This window comes from Eschscholzia californica, unplaced genomic scaffold (genome assembly GCF_041429995.1).
Source record: "Eschscholzia californica isolate CP2 unplaced genomic scaffold, dmEscCali1.0.p SCAF_2, whole genome shotgun sequence".
Classification (NCBI taxonomy): Eukaryota; Viridiplantae; Streptophyta; class Magnoliopsida; order Ranunculales; family Papaveraceae; genus Eschscholzia; species Eschscholzia californica.
The window spans coordinates 56,912,158-56,932,700 of record NW_028238309.1 but is presented as its reverse complement, the minus strand read 5'-3'; the positions used below and the strand labels follow the sequence as shown (position 1 = coordinate 56,932,700).

The following is a 20,543-nucleotide window of genomic DNA, read 5'->3' as shown; positions in this document are numbered from 1 at the left end:
GTAGTTGACTATTTTAACATACTAATTGTTATAAGTGGTCCGCAAACAGTGAAGTAATGAAATAACGGGTAAGAATATCAGAAATGAGATTGCAGTAATCTATCTCTAAAGGCGATCAAAAAATGTGAAAACTGTTTGAGAATGTCAAAGTATTTCTATCACACAAGATTTTAGGAGTTCTTCAAATTTCTCTTTTGGAATGAGAGTTTGAAACTAGACAGGTGAAACTTGGGTTCTGCCCAAGCTAAGCATCAAATCCTCAGCCGAAGCCCACTCAACCAGCAGAGACATAGTCAGACTTAAGGGGCTCCTCAATCAAAACAGAGATTGTTGAGTTAGTATGAAGGCCACCTTGCCAAACTTTTCGATACCAAAAAGCAGAGGGTTTAATCCAAACCCCTCCTCAACCTATGAGATTAAGATCTATTTTTAGTAGCAATCCTACTAAAACAAGCTAATAAATCATCAAACTGCACATTCACAAGACTAATGGTTTGCCAAACAAGTTTGCTTATTCTAAAAGCTCAATATGCTATTATTAAGATTTAACAATTATATAAGTGGGTTTCACAAAGGACTTCAGTACTTCACAAATCAAACTTAACACCACCCACATCATAGCCTAGCCAGCCATGATTTTTTTTCGGGGAGAAAGGACTATATACTAATCAATGAGCAAAAGATAGCACCGAATAAGAGAACAAGACTTAAAAGCAACAAAAAGTTATCGAAAAAGCATATAAAGCCAACGATGAAGTTAAATTCCAACTAACAAATGTGAAGAATGTATACAAAACACAAATACACCATGTGGTGTATGTAAATGTTGATTGATGATACAACAAAATGGTTTTGGTTCTTTGTATAAAAGTTAAACTTTAAAAAGATAAGTGCTTATTTGTAAAATTGTAAAAGAGTACAAAGATATCAGGCTAAGGTTCAAAGGTTGGAATTTCTTCTGTTGAAGCTTGAAAGGACGTATAAATAGTCCTTTCAACGATACCTCTGTATGGATCTTCCTCCCTCTTCTTTACCAAATACATCATTATGTTTTCTACCTCAGATTTGATCTGCAAGTAAACTGCATTTGCATTCTCTTTGTCTTTAAGTTCTTCTTTCTTGCCCTTTGTCTCAATTGGTTTACCAAAAAGGTAGTAAAGGCGGCCCGGTATCTTCGGTAAAAGCCCAGGAATGTAAACATCTTGGTTTGCAACCTCGCCGGTTGCATCAGTTCTATAAGCCAAAAGCAAAACAAAGTATTGGTTATAGTTAAATTAATGGAACAAGAGAACTTTCTCCTTCACTTGTTATACTAAAAGAACTTGAGAAATGAAAAATACCGAATTACCTCAACTTGAAAACTTGTTCGTTTTGTTCTTTCCAGTACTCCCTTAGAAACGGAATTTTCTTTTGATCTTCGTAATCAAGAACGTACTGCACCAACAAGCAACAATATTTAAATTCTTTTGTAAGTAGAAAATAAGATTAATTAGACGACCAAGAATCTCTTTTTTCCCAGAGAGAAGACAAATTTTTGTTAAGAAGGACAGGCGACAAACAAATAAACAACCAAACTTAGCTAGAATGCCGTCTATCCAACTTTCATGATTATACCAACATAAGATCAAGAAATGCTGAGTAAGGAAGGACATTTCAAAGCTAATGTAGGCTTACTTGAACAATATCATCTTCTCCTACAGTTCCAAATGGAATTATTGTAGCCCCAAATCGAGCTGCCATTCTTACGAATTCAGGTTGGTCTGGCCAAAAACACTTGTACTCTTCACCCTGATAATCAAGAAAAGCAACATAATTACTTCTAAACAAATGCGATAACGGGAGAAAGATTATCAATCACTAAACTCTAGACATAACACGAATCATCTTTCGAAATTTTATATGTTTCCTGCTATTATATACAGATATTTTTCCAGAAAATATTACTAAAAATTTGAAAGTGAATCTATTATTTTGGTTCACCTTTCGATGAAGAGCCTCACGAACACCACCGGGATAAAGAAGAACAATTGAATTAGTTGATAACGCTTTATACAAGTTGCTTGGTGAGACAGGTATTCCACCATACAGGCTGATTGTGTCAAATTGGGAGACCTCTTGTGACGGAGTTTCATTCAGTGAAGAAAACAACAATGGGTGGGCAATGCCACGAACCAAAACTTTTTTCTCTTTCAAGAATTCTTCCATAAGTGAAGGAAGTTCGAGACCCATTAACATGTGATAACCCACTAACAGAACAGGACCTTCATTAGGAACCCCACCTAGACCTCTCACTATCTTGCCATCTCCTAAAGTTGAAAACATAACTGAACTAGTAGCCAGGCGAAATAATCTGTAATAAATTTCTTGACAAGATCAGAATCTCATGAAGAAAATAAAATTTGATAGTTTTGAAAAGTTACAATTTAATAGGTAATAACTTACGCATTATCTTGGGTAAACTTAATGTGTTCTGACATACTAGGTGGAATGTAATCAGAGAAATAATCACGTCGCCTAGAACGACGATAAGAACGAGTTGCTTTAATAACAGATAACAGATTTACATCAGCTTCCTGCACAATGGCACATACGAAATTATAATGGTTTTTCACAGCTTTAGCAACACCAACAAGAATTTTGACAAACGCATGATACATATATTTACCTAAAAATAGAAATACTTCAACTTGGAAGGGAAAAAAAACATTTTCCTCACCTACCAATAAAAGGGTATGGCCATTGTCCTTAAAATAACGAACTTTGCAATTCTTTAATGAGTTCCAAAGTCGTCGAGCTTCATCTCCACTTGGTAGCATATTATCCTTTCCACTAAAATGCAATTAGACTATTAAAGAAAGAAACTAACTTAAAAAACATACTGTCTTTTACAAGGAGTAGATATATTATATCTAATAAAATGACTATTAGTCTATCAGCAGTAGGGTCGAACAATGATTATCGAATTAATGAGAATCATTATCCAAACAGCAATCTACTTTTATAGCTATACCAAAATAACCATCACGTCATTCGACTAGAGAGGTGCAGAGAAATTGCATTGCTAGAAACAAGGAACTTTATATGTTAAAGCTTAAGAGGGCTACCTGGCAAGCACTAGTACTTCAGCTTTAATAGCATGTAAACGAGAATTTGTATAAGCAGCAGCGGAATTGAGCAGCTTTATTTTCCACAAAAGAGTCCCCTTGGGTATGATATCAGACAAACCCTGCAGGAAATGGTGCAAAGTATATGAACAAGAACCGTTGACAAAGGGGGTCCTATTGTATTAAAAATCGTCCGAATGACATAATACTTGTTTCTTTAGATGATTGAAGTAACGTAAAACACACATAAGAATAAAACCTTAGATATAAATGCATTCATATTAAATCATTTCATGTACATAGCTAGTTCATCAATGTGGAATGATCTCATTTCCGTAATCAGAATAAGCACCGTCTTTTCTCTTTTGTAAGATTTGAATTAATAACTAAAACATATATATATATATATATATACAAGGTTCCATCCTTTTCAGGGTGGAGGAGAGTGAGGGGGAATTAAAAACTGGTTACATTATGTGGACTACTGTCTCCCAACTGAAAACCAAGTCGGAGAATGAAGCTCGAAACTTCTACTTTTGAATATGTATTTGCATAAGAAAAGATGGTAGGAAAGAAAAGAGTACAAACAGATAAAATATACCATGCAGAATTTAAAACTTAAGTAAAAAAAAGACACATTTAATGGAAGTATTTCTTACAGAGAGACGAGGTAGTAAACCAGTAAGGTTGCTTGACAATTGTTCAAGTGTTTGAGCAGGAGGAAGCCCATTTTCAATATCAACAAGAGCCATCTTCAGCGGGTCCCCTAAAGTAATGAAGAAAAGTTGATTACTCTCAGAGTGAATTTCTTTAGATAAGTTTAATTCTAACATTTTTTACCAAAAGGCGAAATTTTTCAAAGAGGATGTACCCATGACAAAGCTAAGAGCATAAGGAACGGTGACATGGAGGTCAGCAGGCAAAGCCTCCAAGAGAGGAATCAAAGGCTGCAACTGTGACTTGCCAAATGATGTTGCTGGATTGAAAAAAAAAAGTAACAAAGTTGTCAATTCAGATCTAACTCGAAACGATAAAGATGGGAAAAAGGCATCCCAAGAATTATGAACAAGGATTTAATGAAATTGGTTGACTAACCTGGATTAGATAATATCAGGACAAGATCAATCTTAGGGTTACGAGCAGCAACGGCAAGTGCCAAGCATCCTCCGAAGGAATCCCCAACTAAATAAATTGGTTTATTTGGACACAAAGCATGCTCGTGCCTCACAGTATTTTCGACGAGTTTCAACAAACCTTCAGACAAAATAATTTCATTGTCAATGACAAAACAGATAAGGTATATACTCTATACCATTACCAATTACCACCTCTACATATAAGGCTTGAAAACTAGAAAAGGAGCATCTATTGAATTTTAAAAAACGTCAAGATTCACATACCCAACGAAAGATTTGCAAAAAATAAGTTAAAGAGGTATAAGGATCAAAACCTTCAAATGGTGTCCGGTCATTGACAGGAATATGTAGGCACCTAACTTCAAAAACCCTGCACTCAAATCAACAAATGGGGTGAATAAAATTTATCCTACTTGTTGAAATATCCTCCCAAACTTAATTTTGGAAGTGGTAATTATATTTCTCTCCCTTTCTACATGTGCCGGCAATGGGGGGTTTGGGTGTCACTGATACCTTCGAGTTTTGCCGAAACTCTTAATCGGGTGATCTCATTATTAGATATCTATTATAGAGATGGATCAAGAGAGGGGTGTACGACAGTGATATTTTATTTGATGTTGTTCAAAGGGGTTGCTTATTAGTGGTTTCATGGTGTCTCAGTTCGATTCACGCCAGAATGACATATCAGTAGTGGATATTGCAGAGGTTGCTTGTGGATGTAAGCAGGATTTTGGCGATCCACGTTGATCCAATTGTTAGTTCTTTTAGTTCTGTGCTCAGTGAGACGAATTTGGTGATGTAAAATCCAATAAGCTACTATTAAACAAGATAAGAATATTGAAACTTACTTCCCAAGAGCTTTGTGGTGCAAAATGAGTCCCAACCCAATTCCATCCATTCCTGCCAGTACCCATTCACACAACCAGCACGTAAATATTCGAAACAACTAATTGCAACAAACAGAATCAACAATTCCAACACTCAATCAGATAAGTATCTGTTAAAATTATAAAACAAAGAACAAAATTTTGCTCTAAAACCCATGGGTGCAAACATAAGATAAATAGTAGTAACTAACTAAAACGAATCTCATCGATGAAATCGAAGAACTCAAATTGAAAATAAGAAGCAATTCAAGTAAGTCTAAGCAACAATTTACCAGGCAAGAATAGAAGAACAGGGGAACCTTTGATTGGATTCCCACAATCAATAGGGCAAAACCATCTTGGAGGACCACCATCAGGTTTAACCATATCCTTGGCTATATCTAAGTAATCCTTCACACTTTTAGTCCCATAACCATCATCCCACAAAACCTCCAACTTTTCTGAACTTCTATTAATCTCCTTTTTCTTCTTCTTCTCCTCATCTATTGAAAAAATTAGCTTATTATTTTGTTCATCAGCAACCAACCCATTTCTCTCCTTCCCTTTAACTAAAGAAGCCCCATTGAATTCAACTGATTCAGACTGTAACGAAATCGAATTCCCACTCACTAAGGCACGAAATCGATCTCTAGTTCGAATCTCAGACTCAGGAATTGAAGGAAAAGAATGTAAACTCCTAATACCAGATGAAGAACAAGAAGAAAAGAATGTTAAAGCAGATGCCATGAATTCTACAGAGCAATCCAAAAGTGAAAATTAGGTCAAAACTCAAAAAGTGTTGGCCTTTTTCCCCTTTCAGATTAAACCCAAATAATCAAATTAGACCCAAATAAGAAGAATCTATCTAGAACACAATAGAAAATAAAATCTAAAGCTTTAATGGAAAAAGATTGAAAGTAGATAATACAACAACAAATATCTAAGAATGAAATCAAATACAGAACAAACCCCTAAATTTAAACTTAAATGGGTATTGATTAGTTGCTTAAGAAATAAAAATAAAAACGGAAACTTTATGAATCAAGACAAAAAAGATGTGATTGATTGATACCAGAAAAGAAAAAAAAGGGTAAGAAGGTAGTGAAAAACGTTGGGTAGAAACAAAATAGAAGATTAATAAGTTGAATTCAACAATACCCATTAACAGATTCAGATCTAGAGAGAGAGAGAGATAGAAATCTAGAGAGAGAGAGAGGATATGTGGAAGACGTGATTTTGGCGGGATACGTCACAGAAAGTTCTGGTTTTTGTTTTCATTTTGGCGCCTTTGTTAAGGTTATATTTGTACCGAGAAACCGAATTTATCCCGCTCTCGCCTTCCTAGACCGAAGCGATTTAGTAGATATTTATAATATGCACCGTTAGATTAAGGTAACGGATAAGGGCGGGAGTAATGTTCGGTGTCAATTTTGTATCTTTGTTTACTTATGTGGCTTTCTCACTTCCACACTTGAAGAGTAAAAACATTTGAGGAGCTTAACATGTCACGTAATGAAAAGACAAGAATCCTAATTTTCTTGGCTATAAAAGTTACCAACTTTTATCAAAATTGAATTGTCTAAAAGGAGATGTACTACTTTTTTTTTTCTTGTTTTATTAAGATTGATCTAGATATTCTCTCCTTCCAAGAGATGGAGTCTTACTAAGACTCTCTCCTTTCAACAAAAAAAAGAACTAGGACTCTCTCCACAACTATGGACCACAAAAAGTAGTACATCAACTAATATAATCGATTCCAATTTGTTTGTGTGTTGATTATTATATTTATATCGTTTTGAGATTATTTTTATTTCAGACATATGGTTTCTAAAAAAAGTCAACTATGAATGTGACCTTGAATACTAGAACGTGATTAACTTCTACCGTGGAAACAAAGATATGATAATAAAATGTTTAGTCGCGTTGTCTCTACATAAAATTAAATCACAAAAGAGAAGACAAAGAGGAAGAAAGAGATAAGTGAAACCTAAATAAATCCTCCTCAAATCCCTCATTGATAATTTGGAGATCAATTGTTAAGAAAAACGATAATGTTATAGAACTTGAATGTTGTAATCAACCAAAAGCAACACGAGAAAGAGAAGCTAACCAAGAGTAGAAATTAAGATTACAATCAACTTTGTTATTGATATTGGTTTACAATGTGGGTATATATAGAAATACATAAGTCCTAAATATAATACAATTAAAAACCCTTATACAAATAATTAAAAGGAGGTGGAATACTATAACTAAAAAGAGGTGGAGACCGGTCGGTGGGCCTTGGACATGTGCATGGTCGGACCCTAACGGGTCGGATCTAATACCTCTAATACTCCCCCTCAAGTTGGAGAGGGAAGGGGAACAACACCGAACTTGCAAGTAATCTTCTTAAGAGCATTTGCGTCAAGCGGTTTGGTGAATATGTCAGTAAGTTGTTCGTTGGATGGCGTGAAACGAGGCGCAATTAACTTGGTCATAATCTTCTCACGAACCAAGTGACAGCCGATCTCAATATGTTTGGTGCGTTCATGAAACACCGGATTGTCAGCAATATGGAGGGCAGCACAGTTGTCACAATGACGGCCATAGGAGTAGGGTGAGGGATACCGAAATCTTTAAGAAGAAATTGAAGTCATTGGAATTCACAAGTCAGTAAAGCCAATGCTCTATATTCAGCTTCAGCGGAAGAACGAGCGTCGGTAGTTTATTTCTTGGGTTTCTAAGAGAGAGGGTTGGACCTTAAAAAGGTAATATAACTCGTAGTGGAGCGACGGGAGGACGGGCAACTGGCCCAATCAGAATCACAGAATCCAAATACTACTGTGGGACTGTTGGCAGAAAGGAAAATACCATTGTCAAGGGAACTTTTGAGATACGAAGGACCCTATGAGCGGCATCCAGCTGCGAGGAAGTTGGTGACTGTAAAAACTGGCTCAAATAATTTACCGAAAAAGTAATTTTCGGTCGAGTCACCGTGAGATAAAGAAGACGACCAATAAGGCGGCCATAAATAGATGGATCAGGAATGGGATCCCAGTGGAATTGTGAAGGTTCAGCTTTTGTTCCATGGGGAAGGGAAAAGGTTTGGAACCAATGAGGCCAGAATCGGCGATAATGTCAAGGGTATATTTTCGTTGACTTAGAAAAATTTCTTGAGAGGAGCGTGAAACTTCAATACCTTAAAAAATATTGTAGGCGACCTATTATCTTTGAGGGAGAATGTCTTATGAAGAAAATACTTAGTCTGGAAATAACTGAATCATCAGTACCGGTATTGATTCTGTCATCAACATACACAAGAACATAGAGAGACACATTCTTAGATGTATAGGTGAATAAAGAATAATCAGCAAGAGACTGGATGAATCCATGTTGTATTAGTGTGGAAGAAAATTTCGCGAACCACTGACGGGAGGCTTGCTTTAGACCATAAAGGGATTTGTTTAACCGACAAACAAGTTGCTTCCCCTTTCGCGAAAATCCCGGAGGAGGTTTCACAAAAACAACTTCATCGTGATTGAAGGAGTTGAAGGAGATGTCCTTCGACCAAGGTGACAATGCGAACAATTTGTCATATAGGACAATTGATGTAGAAGATCATCAAGTCTGATTGATTTAGGGATCGTAGAGTTTTAGCTAGAGACCAACTACGCTCGTCGAGTTACGAAGTAATTCGCGGCTAACTTCGATCGGATCCTACAACGGATTACACATAAGAGTGACAAATTGATCTAGGATATGACTAGTGGGAGTGACATATAATCATGGGAGTGCCCCATAAACATATCTCATAGGCCTAAAAAGGAATTAGGCAAAGATAGTACAAAAAGGCCAAAAACAGGGTTTTTGGGCCTTAGCCGATTCGGCCACTTCTAGGTAGGGGTGGGAATCGGTTCGGACGGGTGGGAAACAGACACTAAGTCAACCGGTCCGGGCGGAACGGGCATAAGTCTTAAGTGTCCATTCGGACATACGGACAAAACGGGCGGGCATTTCGGATTTTTCTCTAACAAAGTGCCCGTCCGTGACCGTTTTGATAGTCGGGCAAACCGGGTATCGGTCGGTCGGGCACCGGTTACTAATGAACAAATTAAAAAAAATTTCTCCCGAAATTAAAAATGTTTAGTAACTAAATACAACTTTCTAAACTCCCACTTTACAATTCCAAAAAGTATACGAATACAAAATTAAAAGATAATCATTGAAATTTCTCATGGATTACGATCGGTTGTATTCTTCTTCACATGGATTACGATCGGTACATTGTGGGTTCTACGGTGTATTGTGGGTTCAAGGGTTACTAATGAGATATTGAGATTTCGGAGGACCTATGCCCGCGTCCGTCCGCTTAAGCTCTTTCGGTCGGGCGGGTACGGACCGATTCGGGCAACGGACGGTCACGGACGCTTCGGACTCGGGCGGTCATGGGCGGATTCCGGGTTTCCGGACCAAAATCCCACCCCTACTTCTAGGGCTCGGATTGGGCTGAAATTTTGAGGGGAGATTTCTGACATATCCAGTAATATGAATGCAAAATTTCGTGGTGTTTGGACACCCCCTCCTTAGGTAATTGAGAAAATATCATTAGATGCTATTTTCGACTATTTTCCTAAATCTTATTCTAAAGGGTGTTTTAGGAAATCTTTGAGGAAGTGTATTCTCATTAGGGTTCTATATAAACACTCTTAGGGCAGAGAATAAGGTGTGGAATTTCTCTCTAAGCTTACTCTACCACATCAAGTAGAGAGGAGAAAGTGAGTTAATTCCCATTACTATCTATCTAGTCAAAGAAGAAAGGTGTTCTTCTTCCAACCACCATTGGTGTGCTAGCTAAACAACAAGGTGGGAGATCAAGTTGATTGCTCGTGTCCCAAGTAGAGAAGCTACGTTTGAAGCTCTTGGTCTTCTCAAAAGCGACTAGAAAGGTTCGAGGGAAAAACTAGCGAATAAGCTATTCATCTTCTAGTTTTTACTTGGTACCATTATGGGCTTATGCATGTGATCCTGGGAATACTAATGTAGACATTAGATGTCTTATTTCCGCCATAGACATTAGTATAAGGGTGTAAAACCCAACAGTGATCGCCTTGGAGAAAGGCGTTGTTAACATCCAATTGATGAAGAGACCATCCCTTAATGGAGGCAAGAGAGAGAAGAATACAGACAGTGACCAATTTTGCGACCGGAGCAAAAGTGTCATGATAATCAAGCCCCTCAATCTGAGTGTATCCTTGGCAATGAGGCGGGCTTTATAACGTTCGACGGATCCGTCTGAACGATACTTAATCTTATACACCCATTTAGAGCCATTTGGGTGTTTGCCTAGTGGTAAGGGAACAAGAGACCAAGTATTATTTGATTCCAGAGCCTTGATTTCGGCAGCCATGGCGTCACGCCAATTGGGCGATTCCATAGTCTCGGCGAAGGAGGAGGGTTTAATATGAGAAAGAACTGAACCAATGAAAGACCTATGAGTCGGAGAGAAACGATCCAGAGAAATATAATCATAAAGAGGGAACCGGATTATGGAGTCAGTCGAAGAGGTGCAAATATAATCCGAAAGGTGTTTCGGAAGAAGGCGATTTCTGGTCGCACGACCTTGATGATCCGTGGGTATGGTGACTGGCGTTAGAAGAAGCGGGGTTGCCCGCAGAAGAGCCTGAACCGCTGGTGTTGTTGGGCTCCTTAGAGGCACCCATGGATGGATGCTATGAAGAAGCGGGGGTGCCCGCGAAAGATCCCGAACAGCTAGTTCTGGTGGGCTCGTTAGGGGCACCTACGGACGGACTAGGAGCTGGGAGCTGGGAACAGCAGCATCGGCGGAGGAAGCCAACTGATCAGTCGTGTTGGCAGAAGGAGAAGACTCGTCCGGCGGGACATCATGGGCGGGACGGTGAACGACGACATCGTCGGGACGCCAGAAAGTGAAAGAGTCGTCATCCGATATTGAAATAAATGAAGGAGTACAAATGGTCGGTGAAGAAGAAGGAAGATGAACCATTGGAAAAGTATCCTCCTTGAAAACAACATCACGAGAAGTGATGATACGATTGGTGGAAAGGTTAAGAACCTTGTAGCCCTTTTGACCATGAGGATAACCAAGGAAATTACCGGAAAAAGCTCTTGGATCAAGCTTAGACTTAGTGGATGTGAATTTAGCGTGGCATAAACATTCAAAAACACAAAGATGGGTCAACTTTGGTGGAGAACCAAGTAACTTTTCATGTGGAGACAATTCGTCTAAAACCAAAGTAGGAAGTTTATTGATAAGATAAGCAGCGGTGAGGACACACTCTCCCCAAAAAGAGGGAGAAGGTGTGCTTGAAGACGAAGAGAACAGGCCACTTCAAGAATGTGACGATGTTTCCTCCCAACAACACCGTTTTGTTGAGGAGTATGGGTATAACTTCTTTCATGAAGGATCCCATTATCAGAAAAAAAATACCGAATTTGGAGTTGAGAAACTCCGTACCATTGTCAGAATGAAAAATCTGAATGGAAGTCCGAAATTGAGTTTTAACATAGTTAAAAAATTTGGAAAAGAAAGAGAATACATCAGATTTGGCTGGCATTAGAAAAAACCATGTACATCGACTAAAGTCGTCAACCAAAGTGAGAAAATAACGACTTCCAGAAGTAGACAGGACTGGAAAGGGTCCGCATAAGTCAGCTTGAACTAATTCAAAAGGGTGAGAAGTAGTTGAAGTACTAATCGGAAAAGGTAAACGAGAAGCTTTAGAAAGCGGACAAATAGTGCACAGAACTTTATTAATATTATTAATAAAAGAAAAATCCATACAAGGTAAACGACTAGCTAAATACTTAAAACGGGAAGGAGATGGGTGGCCTAGACGCCAATACCATATACTAAAAGAAGAAAAATTATCAAACGGTAAAGAAGACGCCAAAATACGAACTTCCGTGCGTAGAAAATATAATCCATCGTATTGATCACCAAGTCCAATCGTCCATATCGTTACTTGGTCCTGAAAGACACAAGATATAGAATCAAAATTAACATTACAAGAGAGAGACTTTGTAATTTGAGAAATAGAAATCAAATTGAAGTGAAAAGAAAGGGTATGAAGAACCGCTTCTAGAGTAAAATTTGATTTAAAAGTGCTAGAACCAATGTTGTGAACCCGGGAACGTGAACATCCGGTGGATGAACATAGAAGTTCGGTAGAGCAGGAGTATAAGAAGTAAACAAGGAAAGAAGAGAGAAAATATTCCTTGCGGCTCCCGAATCAACAATCCATGGTTTAGAGTATAGAGACATACCTGTCAAGTTGATGAAGGGAGAGGTAGGATCGGTTGAGGGGTGCATGTAGGTTGTCGGTCTCGGTTTGGAGAAGAGAGACGAGGTGGAGATATTGTTCAACCGACATTGAAGTGGCTGCAGGCATCTCCGAATTTTGTTGGACAGTTGCAACCGAAGTTGACCTAGCTTTGCGAACATGATCCGGGTAACCATGAGTTTGATAACAAGAGGCCCTAACGTGACCATGAAGACCACAATAATCACATAAGGGTCGTGGACATTTCAGACGTGATTTATCACCTCGGTCTGGTCGGTTTGGACGATCCGACCGGAAGCGGGAAGATTGGTCTGATTGACCAATGGCAAGAATGGTTGAATCCGAGACCATGGGAGTGTCAAGCATGATATTTTGCTGAACTTTTTCTTGCTTGACAAGACTATGTATCTTAAGAAGAGACGAGAACGGATCCACGATTAAGATTTGACTAAGAATAGCCAAAAAACGGTCATGTAGTCCTTGCAAAAACTCCATTTCTCTTTCTTGATTCACACGATCAATAAGTGACTTGCCATGATTGCAAGTACATGGTTCGATAACCATTAATGATTGTAATTCATCTTGAAGGGATTTCAAAGTAGTAAAATAAGTAGAGACATCAGACGACTCTTGCTTCAAGGAAGAAATTGCTCGTCTAATTTGGAATACCTTAGGAGAATTAGTTTGATGAAAATGATCAAATAAGTTACGCCATATATCGGCAACGTTATCATCATAAAGAATAGAAGAGCGAATACTAGGATCGACTGAATTAATAATCCAACTTGCAACCAAATCGTTGCAATGTTCCCAAGAGTGAATATCATTGAGTTTTGGGAAAGAACCATCAACAAAACCTAGTTTATCTTTGGCTCGAAGAGTCTTCTTCATACCTCGAGACCAAGATGCATAATTATCCCAGAAAGAAGTGGAGTGATGAGAATTACGGTGGGTCAATTAGAGTGATGAACATCAAAAGGTGCATTAAGTTGAGTAGTAGTAGTAGCAACAGAGTTAACGTCATCTGTAAAAGACATCGTTTCTCAAAAAAAATAACTTGGCTCTTATACCATGTGAAGTTATAGAACTTGAATGTTCTAATCAACCAAGAGCAAGATGAGAACGAGAAAAAGAAGCTAACCAAGAGGAGAGATTAAGATACAATCAACTTTGCTTATTGATATTGGTTTACAATGTGGGTATATATATAAATACATGAGTCCTAAATATAATACAATTAGAAACCCTTATACAAATAATTAGAAGGAGGTGGAATACAATAATTAGAAGGAGGTGGAGACTGGTCGGTGGGCCTTGGACGTGTGCATGGCCGGACCCTAACGTGTCGGGTCCAATACCTCTAATAAAAACTAACAATCAGATAACTTGAGATACGATACTAAGTGAAACCTAAAGTTAACACGAACGAGTATAACTATGCAGTCCTCAAGGGAGTTGTATCAAGTTTATCGTAAAAACTAATAACTATTGAAATCTAAGAAAGAGCAAATAAATAATAAGTAACAACAAACTAAATATTATTTCAACAACAAAAAAACAAATTATTATTAAAAATTAAAAAGTCTAAGGTTCAAATGTAGGGATTTGATCTATGGGTGCTTGGAAAGTCTTATAAACTGTCCTTTTGAATATACCTCTATATGGGTCTTCCTTCCTTTTCCTCACCAAATAAGACATTATGTTTTCTACCTCAGTTTTGATCTTCAAGTACATTGAATTTGCATTATCTTTGTCTTTCAACCCTTCTTTCTGCCCCATTGTTTCAATTGGTTTTCCAAAGAGGAAATAAAGACGACCTGGTATCTTGGGTAAAAGCCCCGGAGCGAACATGTCTTGCTTCGCAACCTCTCCGGTTGCATCGGTTCTAAAAATCAGAGGAGCGTCTTGTTATAAGAATCATAACTTAATTGATGATGTAAAAAAAGAACAAATGTTTCGATAAAGAAAAAAGAGTTTGGGAATATGCATATAGTTGCTTACCTTAATCGTTCAAGTTCTTTATTTTCTTTTATCAAGTACTCTCTCACAATGGGAATGTTCATTAGATCGTCATAATCAAGAACATACTGCAATAAACAACAACTTTCAATTTCATTAAAAAGAAATTCAAGATGAAAGATTATATCATTAACTTGATACTGAAGATTCATGTCTCTCTCTGTGGGTCTTCTTGTAATTTTAATGGATAGAAAAATATTGCTATGAATGTATACGCTTACATGTGCCATATCGTCTTCCCCAACTGCTCCGAATGGAATAATTGTAGCCCCAAATTGAGCTGCCATTCTCACAAATTCAGGTTGATCTGGCCAAAAACACTTGTACTCTTCACCCTGAAAGGAGCAACCATTTTAGACTACAGGAAAAATGCATCGCCCGAATTAAAAATAAAATTACTTGAAAATGAAATGGTAATTTTGAAGCTCCCACCTTCCGATGAAGAGCTTCACGTGCACCACCCGGAAAAAGTAGAACGAATGAGTTTGTTGACATCAATTTATACAAGTGGCTCGGTGAAACGGGTAGCCCACCAAACACGCTTACTATATCATACCTTGGGAACTCTTCCAATGGAGTTTCGTTCTTTCGAGAGAACACCATAGGGTGAGCAAGACCACGAACCATAACACCTTTCTCTCTCAAGAATTCTTGAATAATTGAAGGAAGTTCGAGTCCCATCAACATATGATAACCGACTAATAGAACAGGCCCTTTACTAGGAATGCCATCTAGACCCCTCACTATTCGGCCATCTTCTAAAGTCGAAAGCATCACTGAACTAGTAGCCATTCGGTAGAATCTGAACCTAAAGGTTTGACAACAAAAAATCTCATAAAGAAAATAAATGAGTGCTAGTAGTCAAAAGATCACTAAGCTAGTAGTTAACACTTACATATTTCCTTCAACAAGAATTTTCGTGTACTCTGACATACTAGGTGGAATATAATCTGAGATGTAATCGTGTCTTCTAGATTGACGGTATGTACGTGTAGCTCTAATAACAGATAACAAATTCGGACCATCTTCCTGCACAATGTCACACTACATTTTAGAATGAAATATTACACATTCAAGGTCATTCGCTATTAGATAATTTCTCTTCTGATATTGCTAGCTGGTGTATCAAAAAGGATGATGAGATTGAACATTTTTCGAATAAATTGCATATGTAGGGGAACTAGATTTTCTTAAATCTTTACACTGATGAAAAGATAGAAACTATAACAGGACCAGGATGAGTATTGGTTGGTGTATTTCGGGACTAAGTACTTGGGTCGGCCAATCCATCTGAGTAACTCGTGAACTGGTTAGGATTGTTAGACTAGAGCATAGGCCTTTGTATAAGAAAATACAATATGAAGTGTGCACCATCCCACCCCCAACTGTTTTGTTTCAGGTTGAACCGATGCCCATTGAAGTTACACCTACGAAACATAATTGTGAAACTCACAGGTAAAATAGTTTCCGTACCTACCAATAAAAGAGTATGACCATTGTCCCTGAAATAGCGAACCTTGCAATTCCCTAGCGAAGTCCATAGTCGCCGAGCTTCATCTCCACTTGGTAGCATATTATCATTTCCACTAAAGTATATAATTAAAGCTAAACCCAATTAGACAGCTTAAGTTACTGGAGAAAGTTATCGAAAGAAGTGGAAAATACATAAATCTTAAGAATTAGCACCTGGCAAGAACAAGTACTTCAGCTTTGACAGCATGTAAACGAGAATTAGTATAAGCAGCTGCTGATTTAAGCAGCTTTATCTTCCATAAGAGAGTCTTTTTCGGTATTACATCAGACAAACCCTGTACAAATGGGAATCATAGAGAAAGGTAAATCCATTATTTTGACAGAAAAGATGGGTTCATTATGTCTAATTTACACGTGTTCGTATCTGTTTCTGGACTATCGCATAGAAGTATACAACTAAGAACTTAAATTTGCATATGGATTTACAATTAAGAAACCTAGCATCTAAAGAAATCGTTCTCACAGAAAGGCGTGGGAGTAAAGCAATAAGGTTCCCGAACAATTGTGCAAGTAATTGTGCCGGAGGAATCCCATCATTTTCAATGTTGACAAGCGCTATCTTAAGCGGGTTTCCTGAACCAAAGTAATGAAACTGTAAGTATTACTACCAGAGAATTTCCCAGGAGAAGTTTCTAACTCAGATTTACTCGGCAAGTGTAGAGATAGCGAGGAAAATGTACCCATGATAAAGTTAAAAAGATAAGGTAGAGTAGTATGAAAGTCGTCTGGCAAACCCTCCAAGATAGGGAGCAAAGGTTGCAACTGCGACTTGCCAAATGATGTTGCTGAATAAAAAAATGTAATAATCATCATAAATTTCGAACATAAATTCAGATTCGTACTAACAAAACGTTCATAGATAAACTAGAACTTCGGAGACTAACCCGGATTTGATAATATCAGTACAAGGTCCATGTTAGGATTTCGAGCAGCAACAGAAAGTGCCAAGCATCCTCCAATGGAATCCCCAACTAGATAAATTGGTTTATTTGGATATAAAGCATGCTCATGCCTCACGGTATTTTCGATGATTTTCAATAGCCCTTCAAACAAGATAATTCAACATTAATGAAGATACAAAAAGAAGTTTATCCGAAAACATTAATATTTACACCACGAACACTTGTTTAAAAACACAAGAAAAGTACTTAGGATCAAAACCTTCAAGTGGAGTGCGATCATTGACGGGAATGTGAAAGCACCGAACTTCAAATACCCTGCACTTAAAGAAACCGATGAATTTTCCAACATATCCGTGCATTTCGTGAACCAGGCTATTCCTGTAAAATTAGTAGTCTAGTTAGCTACTCCACCACAAAGACAATAATTCGGAAACTTACTTCCCAAGAGCTTTGTGGTGCAAAATGAGTCCCAACCCTGTACCATCAATTCCTGTCAAAATCCATACCATGAACAATCATGTAGCTACTCATATTTGAAGCAAACTAACTCAAGCAACCACAAACAACTCCGTAAACTTTCTCAACTAAATTATATGATAACCCAATACAGGAAATAGGATATGTCGATTTCTTTAGGGTATTGGGCCAATTTTCGGTTTGTCCTTGTTAAAATGATATGTCAATATTTTTTCAAGCTTGAGCTTCCTGTGCAAACGGTACAAATTGTGCGAACCCGTATAAACTATATTCAACCTTTATGGCAAAAAAATACATAGGATTGAAAATAGAAATTCATTGGTAAAAATTCTTCCCAACGACCATACTTTAACAATATAAATTGGTATAAGAGCAATTTCAATTAGGGTTAAATGCACAATTACCAGGCAAGAATAGAAGAACAGGGGAGTCTTTGATTGGATTCCCACACTCAATAGGGCAAAACCATCTTGGAGGACCACCATCAGGTTTAACCATATCCTTTGCTATATCAAAGTAATCTTTCACACTTTTAGTCCCATATCCATCATCCCACAATGCTTCCAACTCTTCTGAACTTCTTTGAATTTCCTCACTCTTCTTCTCCTCATCTTTTGACCCAAAATTTAACTTCTTTCCTTCATTAATTACAGACCCATTAATTCCAAGTGATTCAGACGATATCGAAATCGAATTTCCACTACTACTAGCTAATCTATGAAACTTGATTCTAGCCCAAATTTCAGGCTCAGCACTTACAGGAAATTTAAGTAAAATTTTAACACCAAGAGAAGATAATGATAGAGTAGCCATGGATTCTTTATTCCTCAACCTCTGAGAACTTAAATATGGTGAAATTAAACAGAGAAAAAATCCTAGAAAATTCAATTGAAGAAGTACCCATTATTAACTCAATTAAAGAGAATTTAAAAACATAAAAAACCCTTTTCACTTTTCGAAATCAGACAAAATGGTGGTTGATTAAACATGTGATAGGCGGTTGGTGTTAGGAATCTTTTTCCAAATTGGATTTTCAAATTGGACTCAAAATTGGAAATCGCTCAAAATTAGAAATTACTCAAAATTGGAAAACTGCTTGAAACATACAACAAAACACAACAATTATTCAACATAAAGTGAGAGCAAGTGAGAGAGAAATTTTATTCATCGTTTTGAGCGGTGTTTAATTTCTCGGTCGTCGAAGATCTACTATATGAGGTTAATTTCTATACGGTACCATCTTGGGACGAACTTGCGGATTGTGTGAGTCGTCTTCATCTATCCTTCAATAAAGTTTTCTTGTTCGAAGACATAAGCTTTAAGCCGAACCTCGTTAATTATGTTCCCATATTTAGATTTTGGCTTAGCTTTTCGATTAATTTTCATAATCAGATCAATTTCAAGGATAAGTTCAATAGCTTCCGCCAATTTTTAGTACTAAAACACGAAAAGGAAAACATGAAGAGGAAGAACTAATGAAAAAAAAAATGGGAATTGATTCTGATTTGAACATGTTCGAACAACATGTGGGTAATAAAGAAATTGAAGTTGAAATTGACAGATGAGAGAGAGAAGGAAAATAACTATTAAAAAACTAGAGAAAGAAAAGGAGTTTATCAAAATTTAGAGTTTCCAATTTTATTGGCTGTATTTAGTTTTATATAGAAGAGAGTAAGAGACTAAACATTTGGTTTTGGCGGGAGAAATGGTTGTCTCAGACTCTCAGTAGTCAGTACTAAACAATGTTCTAAGCGGGCCCCCTTCCTGTATAATTGTTATTGCCGCTCCAATTGCTTTTGGTTGTATAGAGTAAAGACTGGAGCGGTTTCACTACATAGAACTAAAACTAAAATATTGACAAGATTTAGTGGTTTAGAGCATATCTAATGGGACACTCAATATCAGGGCCGTGTGGTGAGGGGTGCGAGCCGTGCGCCCGCACAGGGCCTCCCACCACACGGGGCCTATTTTTAGCTTTGAGAGGTGTAGGGAGGTGTAGGGAGAAGTGAATAAGTAAAAAGAGTGTCATATTATAAGCATCTTAATGCAAGCAGCTTAGTTGGTTTGATGCTTCATTACCAATACTGGGAAGTCCCAAGTTCAAGTCACACGGATGACAATTTTCTTTTCTTTTTTTACGACTTATGTGTTTTATTGCTTCTTTTTAAGAGCAAACCACTTTTTTGCTTTGCTAGTTGTTTCGTATAGTTTTTGTTTACGAAATAAGGATTAGAGACTGTAAATCTCAAATCACTCTTCATCAGTCTCTAGCGTAAACCTTTCTTAAAAATGTGTCTTTCTTTTGTTCACGGACCTCGCTTCACTTTTAAATCTGTTCTAAGTTAAAATCATAATCGACAGTCACACATTGACAAGATCAATAATTTAATTTTTCTAAAATCTTAGTATACACTAACATTTGATTATTTTAAGAAAAAAGTTGTTTTGTTATCAAGGAAAAAAAGCAAACAGGCCTAAATGTTAATTTTTATTTCCATAGTTTAATGTTTCTTATTTAAATTTCAAACTAATGTTTTATAAAAATAAGACTCTCGTCAAACCAGAGAAGTTTTACATAAAACGTGTCACGACAATCATATATTAACATTATACATTGAGTTTGGATTTGTTAATGATTCAATCTTAAGTTTATAGTTAAATCATTTGAAAACAAAAAAGTTCAGATAAAAGAAAACTCTCTTGTTTTTTTATATAAAGGGGCCCACTTCAAAGTTAGCACCGGGCCCCTAAATTGTCAGGCACGGCCCTGCTCAATATTAGAAAGTAAGAGCGTCAAATAGATTTTTCTTAATTTTCTCTAATACAAAACTCAATTTAGATCTTTAAGATGATATAACGATAGTTAAATAGAGATATCTCAAGAAGACATTATATTTTTATAGTGTCACTTTGAGATTGTCTAATTGTCCTAGTCATCTGGACTCTCAAGATGCTTTACTTACCAAAATTTTAAGGGTCGTGAAGTCTAGTACTCTCCGGTCTTTATTTGTAACTTTGACTTTCTTGAATTTCTTTTTTTACTTATTATTTTGAGTTTATATTGTTGAAGATGATGAGAAGATCAACTTAAAGACACATTCAGATTGATATTCCATCATCTTGGAAATGTTAAGTTTGTGGTCATCCAACTCAAAACCAAATGACAATGAGTGGAGAGGACCTACACCTTATATTCTTGGTTGCT

At 37.1% G+C, this 20,543-nt stretch overlaps 2 protein-coding genes across 3 annotated transcripts; both read right to left on the bottom strand.

Moving 5' to 3' along the window:
• Nucleotides 1-740: 740 nt before the first annotated feature.
• On the bottom strand, nt 741-6,500 carry LOC147559378 (phytyl ester synthase 1, chloroplastic-like). Of its 2 annotated transcripts, XM_086661285.1 has the most exons (13): nt 5,400-6,500; nt 5,089-5,140; nt 4,555-4,610; nt 4,200-4,358; nt 3,976-4,080; nt 3,764-3,870; nt 3,105-3,226; nt 2,721-2,829; nt 2,443-2,573; nt 1,981-2,350; nt 1,675-1,788; nt 1,349-1,434; nt 741-1,233 (listed from the first exon to the last, which is right to left on the bottom strand). In XM_086661285.1, exons 1-13 carry the CDS (start codon nt 5,851-5,853, stop codon nt 933-935), a joined length of 2,166 nt encoding a protein of 721 aa, XP_086517411.1. In that variant the 5' UTR covers nt 5,854-6,500; the 3' UTR covers nt 741-932. The 2 variants fall into 2 exon arrangements, with proteins under 2 accessions (XP_086517411.1, XP_086517410.1); XM_086661284.1 differs by having other exon boundaries at nt 2,443-2,829; nt 5,400-6,379.
• A 7,424-nt stretch (nt 6,501-13,924) lies between these two features.
• Nucleotides 13,925-18,401, bottom strand: LOC147559377 (phytyl ester synthase 1, chloroplastic-like). The gene is made up of 13 exons (XM_086661283.1): nt 17,743-18,401; nt 17,300-17,351; nt 17,121-17,176; nt 16,844-17,002; nt 16,640-16,744; nt 16,423-16,532; nt 16,113-16,234; nt 15,904-16,012; nt 15,322-15,455; nt 14,859-15,234; nt 14,648-14,761; nt 14,409-14,494; nt 13,925-14,292 (listed from the first exon to the last, which is right to left on the bottom strand). The coding sequence occupies exons 1-13, from the start codon at nt 18,149-18,151 to the stop codon at nt 13,992-13,994; spliced, it is 2,133 nt and encodes a 710-aa protein (XP_086517409.1). The 5' UTR covers nt 18,152-18,401; the 3' UTR covers nt 13,925-13,991.
• Between the last annotated feature and the right edge of the window lie 2,142 nt (nt 18,402-20,543).

Excerpts from the sequence above, each read along its gene's own strand:
- LOC147559378 (XM_086661284.1), bottom strand. The coding sequence starts at position 5,853 with ATGGCATCTGCTTTAACATTCTTTTCTTCTTGTTCTTCATCTGGTATT. Across the intron at positions 5,141-5,399 it reads TGTTCTTCTATTCTTGCCTG|GAATGGATGGAATTGGGTTG; the intron begins GTAAATTGTTGC and ends GGGTACTGGCAG. Across the intron at positions 4,081-4,199 it reads CCTGATATTATCTAATCCAG|CAACATCATTTGGCAAGTCA; the intron begins GTTAGTCAACCA and ends TTTTCAATCCAG.
- LOC147559377 (XM_086661283.1), bottom strand. The coding sequence starts at position 18,151 with ATGGCTACTCTATCATTATCTTCTCTTGGTGTTAAAATTTTACTTAAA. Across the intron at positions 15,456-15,903 it reads ATGGTCATACTCTTTTATTG|GAAGATGGTCCGAATTTGTT; the intron begins GTAGGTACGGAA and ends GACATTGTGCAG. Across the intron at positions 15,235-15,321 it reads ATTCTTGTTGAAGGAAATAT|GTTCAGATTCTACCGAATGG; the intron begins GTAAGTGTTAAC and ends TCAAACCTTTAG.